This window comes from Microchirus variegatus (assembly GCF_963457635.1).
Source record: "Microchirus variegatus genome assembly, chromosome: 12".
In the NCBI taxonomy this organism is placed as follows: Eukaryota; Metazoa; Chordata; class Actinopteri; order Pleuronectiformes; family Soleidae; genus Microchirus; species Microchirus variegatus.
The window spans coordinates 17,273,072-17,283,629 of record NC_139813.1 but is presented as its reverse complement, the minus strand read 5'-3'; the positions used below and the strand labels follow the sequence as shown (position 1 = coordinate 17,283,629).

The window sequence follows — 10,558 nt, the reverse complement described above, 5'->3', positions numbered from 1 at the left end:
AGCAGGAAACCATGCCCAAAAAGCATTTTAAAGATAATAAATATATGTAGAATTGATTATAATGGATACACATCTTGCTTGAAAACAGAACTAAATTTAATGTGCAGTGGAAGAAAACAAAGACAAGTACATTTTATTTTAAATCTTTTATTTTGAGGTAAGCAAGAAAAAAACCCCCACTAAGAAACAGAAATCAACATACCCTGGCTGTTTTTTCTTTCTCAGAATACAACACATGAACACAAACTACTTTTTTTTTTTTTTAAATTTTCATGAAGTAAGACAGATGAAGAAACGACAACAAAAAAAGAACATATATACAGGTCAAACATTGTACAGTATTCTTTGACTCCAACAGAAACGTCGAGAAACGTTCATCATGGTGGCGATCTTTCAGGGGAACATTTGCAACATGTAAACACTGATTATAGCTGCAGAATGTTGTTCACAACTTGGAACTACTTATTTTTGCAATACTACTTTTCGAGATGTAAAAGAAATTAGATCCTTCTCAAATTTGAGATTATCAGTGAGAAAACTACCCCTTGATGTTGATCACTGGACTAAAACCTTTCTATGCAGTATGTATGCCTCAAACTCCAGCTACCGTACAAAGCTGTGATTTGCACTGGTCAGATGTCGGTATTCAAGTACCTAATGTAACTCTAAGGACGGGTGACTGCTAGAAAACCTGACTAAACCAACAAAAGCAAGTGAGAATTTCTGTGACAATCGTAAAAGACAGTAGAGCATCACTTCTTCGCCAAACATCATCTGTTGCAGTGAATGTTTGTTTGGAGGCAATTGTGGCAACAGTTTTTTTTTATATATATATACTGAAGACGGTTTGGACACTGCCCTTCTCACCACAGGGATGACTGGTAGTTGAACTTGGTCTTCAGAAGATACTTCAAGTTTATCTGTGCGACGTCGTACACGATGTATCTGGAGAAGCACTGGTTAAAGAAAACAGACACTGAAAAGATAATGTGAAAAACAAAATACAGCCATAAAAGATAGGAAACAAGGATAGAAGAGCTAGGTTTTGAGTTTGGCAAATCTACCATTAACACCAATTATTATTCAAAGTCAGCACACATTGACAGTCTTCACACTGCTATTAAATAATGAACTGTATTATAAAGGAGGGAAAATGTTGAACCATTTGGGAAAGTTATGATCCAAATCATGAACCAGGAGATAAATATTAAAGGATACTCGTTGTACAGTAGACTCGTGTCATCTATGTTAGTGGAGGCTCCTTCTCCCAGAGGTACTTGCACCCCCTCTAGATCGATGGTAGCACCAGGATCAGGAGCAGATCTACCCACACCTGAGAACACAAAGAAAGGTTAGCACTAAGAAAGCAAACCAAACATGTATTCACACATTACTATTAGCAGCACATTCATTCGCAAAATACATAATTATCAAGTTAAATTATTATAGCATCTGCAGATAAAACATGTATTACAAAGACATATACACATTAACATTGTATGGTGCTACTGATCTGCTGATTATGACGTGATGCAGCTACTTTTGCCCATTCATTGTTATTCTCTCACCTTTGACACTGTGTTTGCCCTTGGGTAACTTTGAAATGTGTGCAGCTTTCTTCAGTTCATGCCTATAGTTGGAAAACAAGAAAAATAACACAATCATTTACAAACAGAATTGATTGAGAAGAAAATTATGATATATAAGCTTTCCAATAAATCAGACTTTTACTCACATGTTGCCAAGGGCAACCTCAGCCAGCAGTAAGAGACCCACCGGGTCAGACTGGGAGGTGTGACAGTAGTTTGCACTCTTGGACACCATGTCGGCAAAGTACACACCTTTGCCAAACATGTAACCAGTCTAGACAGAAAGAAGCAAAACGCAGTACAGTTATAAATGAGCAAATAAGCACACATTATTAATATGAATGTGGAGGTATTGATTTGGTATAATGGTGAATCTTTTGATTCAACAATAACACCACGCACCACTGGAGCTTCTGGAGGCGCAATGCGAAGACCCTGGGACATGATACCAGCGTAGTTGGTGGTGCGAGAGCCGTGCCACAGTAGTTGGCGATTGTGCAGCTCCTCGAATGGAAGGAACCGCTCGCGTTCTCCCTCACGGGCAATTTTGAAGATCTGAAAAAAAAAAATTTGTATTGATCATTTATAACTTGAACTACACTAAAATAAAGGTGTATTTTTGACTTTCTTGCCCCCCAATATAGACTTACCTCTTCTACTTCCAGGGAGTAAGTGTTGTGTGTAGCAGCATGAGTGTTTTTAACATATTGCAAAATGATCTCAGCCTCCTTTGTGTTCTTGTCAACAACCTGAAATAAATAAATAAACATATGACATACTGTTAGTATTTCCATTCATAATTTTTTTCTAGCTCATCCAAGATAAACATTATTGTAATGAGAGAACATAGGATAAATGGACAGAATAATGCATTCAATCCAAGGAAAACTCGCCTCAATCGTGGTTTTGAGTTTCTCATAGTTGATGTCAATGGGATCTTTATCGTTGTCCTCGGCGCCTCCTCTGAGCAGACTGTACGCCACTTCAATATCCAACAGGTTGTCCAACATCTGAACTTTAGCCTGAGCAGAGATGTATGTAGATGTATTTATGCGCCCTCATGATCAGTGAGATAACAGGAGACAACAATGTGCTCCCTTACTTGAATGTAGTCCAGGTTGTTGAGCAGAGGAGGTTTCTTCATGCCGAAGTCGTGTGGTATTAGGGTGTAAAAGCGATTGGAGAGATCCAGTATCTGTGCCTCTGGCAAATTATCCGACACAGCCTACGATGAGAAGGGGAAGAAAAAAAAAACCAGTCACCGTTATGTTTAAAATAAACGGCATAGATATGGTCTAATAATCTATGTATTCCCGAGGTGAGTTGAAGTTCATCTTTGCTCAAGCATTTCCAATTACGTAAAGCAAACTCCTAGAGATGACTAAGGATGACTGATGACTTTACAGATAAGACAGACTTGCTATGATTTCAGAAAATTGTCTCATATGTCCTTTTAAAATTAAGCAAAAGAAAGGCAGTCAAGGTCACTGACCTGCTGTACATCAGTGAGAAGAGAGTAGGCACTCTGGATCTGCCTCTTACTCAGCTTTCCGAGGGGCATCTTCTGTAGGTCAATCTGAAAACAGCACAGTTGATGAAAGGTATGCAGAACACATAAAGGAATTCATTCTAATAATAATAATACCTATGTCATTTGCACAAAGTCGAAATTATCCTTTAAACTAGTTTTAAAACCTCTTACCTCAAACTCCACCATGGCCTTCTTCATGCTCTCCACATCAAAGATCATCTTGATCAAACCCTGGACGGGTTTGGCGAGCTTGGACTTGGCGCCAGCAGTGGCTGTCAGCCTCCTCACCGCCTCCTCATCCTGTAAGATAAACAAAAGCCAGTGAGAGACAGTAAATACACTGTTGGATATCCACGTCCTTGTTTTGTGGATGATGGTACATACCTGTCCATAGTCAATCTCCAGTGGGTAGAACTTGTTGGGATATTTGGTGAAGTTGGAGGTGCTCCATGTGTTGCCTGTCTTCTCCTTGTACACACTCAGGAAGTTGTCCAGGGCAGAGTTCTTATCGTGAAACTTGTCCAGCTTGTTGCCTCCGATGGTGGTACCCACTCTACCCCATGACCTGAACACCCAGTATCTGCACACACATGATATATATATCATTTTACTGCAAATTAGGTTTGTAGAAACTACATTATGTGCATTATGACAGAAGTAGTGACGTTACCTTTTCTGTACATCATCCTCCAGCAGCTGCAGTTTATAGTAGGAATTAGTTCCTCTGACAATGTCCACAAGTCCCAGTGTGGCACTGTACATTTTCCCACTCTGCTCCAGGACATGAGCGCTGTTCTCAAGACCTGCAAAAATCAAACTCACCAATCAAAGCCAGAAGATTAAAAAAGGACAGATATGATTAAATCAATGCAAGTTAGTGGCGAGTACCTGAATCTGGATCCACAGCAGCTCCTCCTTTAACTGTGAGTTTCATCTTCTTGGCTTTGCTACTACCTGTAATAGTAAAGATATGATTATGTAAATATGTTTAATTAGACAAACAACTATTTGGACATGCAGTAATGACAGCACCATCCTAACGAGAAAACTAGGGCAATTGATATCCTTTACCTTCCTCCTCCTTCACTTTCCCCGTGCTCTTGGTTGCCAGCGCTCCAGACTTGGAGGCCACAGACGGAGCCTGGGCCTCGACCTTGACCTCTGCGCCCCACGGTGAGATGGCGTGCAGGGAGACCAGTTCCTGAACAGCTTTACCTGAAGACTTGACGTCTGTGAGGAAATCCTCAGAGACCACACGCACACCTGCGTCCCTCACTTCCTCCATTTTCTTACTCATATTCTCCACTTCCTCTGTAAAAGTGAAGATATTGAGGTTACAAATCATATTGAATTAGTTTCAATTCAATTCAATCAATCCTGTTATCGAGTCATTACTCACTCTTGGTGCTGAGGCAGATTGAGGCCTTGTTGGCAGTGCTGGTTATCTTTCCACCCATCTCTTCCACAGCAGCTTTTAAATCATCCTTGTTCTTTCTCAGCTTACCCACAGAGATTAGTTTCATACCAGTCAGAGGTTTGTCTGTGGGAACAAATTATAACATTTTAATATATTCTTGCACCCTAGCCTTATATTAAAATCATAAAACAGGAGAGTACATGTTCCAGACTTCAGAATCAGAATATATTTAAACAGTTATGGGATGTCAACATGCTCCTTCATGTTTCACCTGGAGGTGCTCCCTCTGGCAGTTGCTTGGTCGGGGCGCTGGATACACTTGCCAGAGGTTTGGCAGTGGCAGCTGTCACAGTCTGATTGGGAGCCTCCTTCGGGTAAACCCTGTCCTGTTTCTTGAACTTGAATTTTTTCAGGAAAGGAACCTCGTTGAATTCCTGAAATAAAGTTAATTAAGAATAGATAAATATACTTAAAAATAACAAGGTTTTTCTTAACTATTGTGTAGTATTGTCTAGTCCCTTCCTCAATAGTAACTTACCTTTGGGGTTACCCAGTCCTTACGTGCAGGTGTCGTCGTTTTGAACACACATTTTGTCCAAGCTGAAATGTCACCTGAGCAGTAATAAGCATCCCCCTTATACACCAGCTGGCCTTTGCACTCCTGACAGGCCTCGAGAGCGCCAAAGGCCATGCAGTCGGCCAGGCAGTCGACCACCTGTGGATGAAACAACACTCACTATAAATCACAAAAACTGTGTTTCATAGAGGCTCTGATAACAAAGTCAAGTCAATGTCACTAAAGTAGTTCCATCTGTATGTTTAAACTCAGAAAACAAGTGACAATGCAAATTGTGAGACAGAAACTAAAGAGCTGAGGTTCTCTTACATTGGTCTCTCCAGAGGGAACCACCTGTCCATTTGCAATCAGCAGCTCCTTCATGTCATTAATTGAACAATGTTTCCTCAGCTTGTCCTTGATTCCCCAAATCTGCTGGCTTTGGTTCTGTGGATGCACATAAATACACAACATATTAAGAATATCACTAAATATAGCGTGACATTCACTGTAAAACATAAAATGACTGAAAGGACAAAATATAAAAATGTACCCTCAACTGCTCTTCCAGCTTTTTATTTTCGTCGTCTTCTTCTTTCTTTAGTTTCTTTGAGACTCCGTCAACCTCATCTGACTTGCGCTTTCTGTGGAGAGCAGACAAAAGTATTAAACGACTAAAGTTTTGGAAGAAACCTTTTTGTTTTTTTTGTATATTCATCATGGGTCAATAACAAAATGAAAAACATCCAAATTAGCTCCCTAAATGAGGTCAAAATGGGACACAAACAAAGTCAATATGACACCTTTACTCATTAAGCAAACACATTAGGGCCCCATCAGTTAATGGAGACACACAAACACAAGCTGATACAGGTCTCCTCAGTCCCAGGTGTTGGTGCTGAAACCATCCACCCTGCCCCGACAGGAACATTTCATTAGCTCCCCAATGAAATCAGTGACCAAACCAGTGACACGCAAGCATCCACACAGCAGTGACCCGTCTCTGTGTGAGGCTTTGGAGTTACAACAACACAAAACAATAAATCCCTGATCGACAACTAGTGACATCATGAGGGAGAAATGGATTTCTATAAAAAAATGTGTCTTTCAGCATCAAACTTCTTGAGCATCAACATCTGGGACAATGTGACTGGACTGGTGAGAATGTTATTATTTCATCCATTTCATTGTCATTCTGTGCAGCTGAGCTTGATTTCTGACTGACTTCTCCTTTTTCTCTTTAGGAAAACTATGGAAAACACATTATTGAGCCTTCACACTTTTCAACAAACACGAAACTCTTCAAATCTGTCTTTCACTATTGTACAACCTCACGACAACTCTTCATCAGCTTCTCCACCTGCCGAGATGGTGATTTCCCCGAATGTCGCGTACATGGCAGCTGAGCTTGTCATCGCGTTTCTCTCCACAGTCGGTAATTTACTGGTCTGTATCGCCGTCTGCATCAACCGCAATCTCCGCACCGTCACCAACTACTTCCTGGTCTCGCTTGCAGTTGCTGACATCTGTGTGGGCACTATTGCCATTCCCTGTGCCATCCTGACTGATGTCGGTTTACCGCGTCACAGTTTTTACCTGTGTCTTCTCATGCTCAGTGTGCTGATAATGTTCACCCAGAGCTCCATCTTTAGCCTGCTGGCAGTTGCTGTGGAGCGCTACGTGGCCATCTTCATGCCCTTTCGCTATCAGGCCCTGATGACATCTCGAAACGCCATGCTGGTCATCCTCGCCACATGGCTGCTGGCCTTCTTCATTGGGCTCGTGCCTCTGATGGGCTGGCACAAGACACCACCAGATTCAGGCTACTGTTTCTTTGTCTTAGTGGTGGACATGACCTATGTTGTATACTTCATCTTCTTTGTTTGTTTGTTGATACCTCTGTTGACCATGTATCTCATCTACGCTCGTATCTTTATTATGGTCAAGCGGCAGATGAGACGCATCGCATCTGAGCAAAGTGGTCGAGGGGGAAAGCAGATGAGGGATGCGGCGAGCATACGCCGCGAGATGAAGACGGCCACGTCACTTTTTCTGGTTCTTTTCCTCTTTACAGTATGCTGGATCCCACTCCATGTGATTAACTGCTTCCTGGTTCTCTGCCCATTCTGTCCAGTGCCATTCGAGCTGCTGCTCACTGCCATCATACTGTCACATGTAAACTCTGCTGTTAACCCTTTCCTGTATGCGTACACAATGACGCCATTCAGGGACACCTTTAAAGCCATTTTCCTGTGCTGCCGACCGGTGAGAAACAGAGTGGATGGTGGTGAAGGTAGAGGGTGAAGATGTTCAAAACGCACACCAGACCTGAACACCATCAATACTTAATATGAAAATACAGACATTCTACACAACACAATATTAAAATAGTTTTTGGTCTCACCCTTCAGATTTGACAGCAGGAAGTCTCTTCTTCAGCTCTTCCTTGTCTTCAGCCCGTAGTGTGTTAAAACCCTTCAGCTGGGCAGCACTGTATTCAGGTTTGAAGGCCAGCTCCTCCCTGCGACTCTCGAAACACGCTGTGTGGTACCAGCGGTCAATCAGACCCAGCTGAGGTTTCTCTGGGTCCACAGACTTCTTAGACACACGAATCTGATCCTAAAGATAAAGAAAGGAGGAAAGAGGGCTTTATCCACTTATACGGCTGGACATTTAATGCTACCATTATAGGGAATAACATTTAATTTATGTTGAAAATATTAGCTCTTTGTGGCTGATTACCTTTTCTATTTTCTGCTCACAACCCTTGCATTTGCTACGGTTTGACTTTGCGTATTCCACTGCAAAGTCGTTAAGCGTCTTCTCCCCTTTAGCTCCACTCTTTCCTAAAAGACAGAGAGAGAGAGAAAAGAAATGTGATTCAGTTTTCAGAAGATGAAAAAACAAATTAAGAGTGTGAGAATAAAAAAATCCAGTGCATTAAATTACATTCACTAGTCTTTAGGTCATGACCCACATTTATTAATTTCACAAAAACTGTGCGGTAATACACAAGGCCTTCCTGTTAAACTGTTAAAAACATGAAGTAAGTGCAACAAAAGTGCTCATAAAGCTGATTTGTTTTGCCCTGTTTATTAAATTTGTGTGACTTTTCCACTAAACATCTGTAACTTACTCAGTGATTTTAAAGAGTCTGCACTGGGGTAAATTAGTATATAACAAGCATATATCTCCACACTGGAGAAAGTACAGACATTGAACTATTTCTTTTTGCTCGACTATCTCCATGCAAGAATACAAGGATATTTATACAGGGTCTTTATTCCAGTCAAATGCTTAAAACCGAGTACCGACCTACAGCTCCACCACTTTCAATGGCCTTTTTGACTTTATCCTGGTCGTCCCAGCGGAGGTCAGTGTACCCAGCGATGTCAGCAGTGGACTGAGCCGCTGCTCGCTGCCAGAAGCAGGAGAAGTGGTGCCAGTGAGGGACCTTCCCGTCATACATGGGGGACTGGAGGACACAACAAAAAAAACAAAGGAGGAATTTGTAATTGGGGTGATGCGAGACAGAAAAGATGATAAGAAGACCCTGCCAGTGTATGTATTTTAATATCAACTCAATGTAAGAAGAAGTTTGGGATATTTTCTACAAACAGTCATGGGATTGGGAGGTAAATGATTGTATAATACAGTAAATACATTATATTTCTAACAATTAAGGCTGCAACTAATGATTATTTTATAATTGATTAATTTGTTGATTGTTTACTTGATTAATCAAGTACAGAAAATGTTGAGTGGTGTCTCCCAAACCTCAAAATGTTGAAGTTATTTTTTCCCCTTTATGACAATTTAATTATTTCTTTGTTATACAGTTAAAAAAAAACAAGAAAACAGTTGCATTAGTGCCATCAAACTGTATGTCGTGCAGTAAAACATCTCAAACTGTACACACAGACACAGACAGAGTAGAAACCAGTGATTTAAGGAGGAAAATGTTTGCGTTGTGTGTGATTTAAGTGAGGCTCGTTTTTTTCCCCTATCTCAGGTTTTATTCAGCTATTTACATGATAACTGTATAACTGTAACTATAATAACGTTTTCAGTTTAAATGTTAGCTGAGCAATGTCTTTATATTTACTTTCTTCTTTTATTCCTCTTCCTCTTTTAATGTTTGTCTCCATCTGTGGCATTTCCTCATTCTCACTCACTCCGGACATAGCTTTTCTTCAGCTTCTTTCTAGTGTGTTTTTAATTCTCATGATCCGTTATAGTCTGTGAGTGCATTTTTAAGTAAAGTACCGATATGTGCGAGTGAGTCTAATGGTTTTTATGAAAAGCACTTTTACATTTAATATGATATTTAACTGCAGTTGTTTTCTGACAGATATTCCCATCTGTTAAAATATTAACTGTCGAAAATGTGAGAAGTAATTACTACATGGGGCCATCAAAATATTTTAACTATTATAGGGTGCTTATGGAAAAAAGCAAAAACAAATAAAGTTTAGTCAATTCAAAACTCACATGCATACATGTATTTAAGTTGCTGGGAGCACTGATTTACTTATTTATTCACTTATTTGTGTTGCATGTTTCTATAACCTATACAAAAGCGGTTCATTGATCTGTAACAAGTCAACTATACAAATGTTATAAACATAGTGAAGACACTGAGGTGAAATGAGCTCCACCACACACACGCACACACACACACACACACACACACACACACGCGCGCACGCACACACACACAGGCCATGAATAAGAAGCACTACTCTATAACCATCATTAGCTTGATAGTTGAAGCCTATGTTGTTGTGGTTTGTCCTGTACCCTGAATTGTGACTATTGTGACGCAGATATATTATCTATTAGGAACAGCTCCGGTTCACACATGCGACACACATGCACGAGAAAAGCCCACTTCAGTGAACAACAGCATTCATTCATACACAGCAGCCTCACTTGAAGAAAGGCTCGGCGCTGCTGTGGCTCTTTTGAGGACGAAACTACGCACATTATTGTCAGCAGTTGGGACGCTAACGAGGGGCCTATCGGTTAACAACTGCACCGACTCTTCAGTATAAAATACGTACTCTAAGAGTTTAATATTAGATAATATAAATAGTGAATGCAGGAGCTTAGCTAGCAGAGCAGCCGTGGCTACGTTACCTGCACCATGATGGCCATCCGCAGAGATTCTTTAGCTATGTTGTCTTTACATTTCTTACACGACGCGCGGCCGCTTTTAGCGTATTCCGCCCGGTACAACTTGTCGGCTTCAGCGTCTGCCATCGTCCCTCAGTGATGAAGCAGAGTAACACAATGGACTGGCTGTAGCTGGACGAACTGAAGGCGAGGCTGGTGCTGGAGAACTTTCTGCGGCAGCCACAGTAATCAATGCCCGGCGTAAGAGACGGAGAGAGAGAGAGGCGAAGCCCGCGTGCGTCTGTGCTGCAGCCGCCAACAGGGGAGAGGTCTCACTCTGTTGCTGTTTC

General features: G+C 41.1%; 2 protein-coding genes across 2 annotated transcripts; one reads left to right on the top strand and one right to left on the bottom strand.

The window, feature by feature from the left end:
* Positions 1-218: 218 nt before the first annotated feature.
* Positions 219-10,355, bottom strand: parp1 (poly (ADP-ribose) polymerase 1; the record flags this gene model as incomplete). The annotated part of the gene is made up of 23 exons (XM_083898432.1): positions 219-945; positions 1,219-1,333; positions 1,569-1,630; positions 1,736-1,863; positions 1,992-2,144; positions 2,240-2,338; positions 2,483-2,611; positions 2,692-2,814; positions 3,082-3,165; positions 3,292-3,420; positions 3,505-3,700; positions 3,791-3,923; positions 4,009-4,074; positions 4,192-4,431; positions 4,520-4,660; positions 4,809-4,971; positions 5,076-5,252; positions 5,424-5,540; positions 5,647-5,737; positions 7,498-7,712; positions 7,836-7,939; positions 8,409-8,568; positions 10,233-10,355. The coding sequence occupies 23 exons, from the start codon at positions 10,353-10,355 to the stop codon at positions 864-866; spliced, it is 3,030 nt and encodes a 1,009-aa protein (XP_083754558.1). The 3' UTR covers positions 219-863.
* On the top strand, positions 6,345-7,397 carry LOC310935208 (adenosine receptor A1-like; the record flags this gene model as incomplete). The annotated part of the gene is made up of 1 exon (XM_083899061.1): positions 6,345-7,397. The coding sequence occupies one exon, from the start codon at positions 6,345-6,347 to the stop codon at positions 7,395-7,397; it is 1,053 nt and encodes a 350-aa protein (XP_083755187.1).
* Positions 10,356-10,558: the final 203 nt, after the last annotated feature.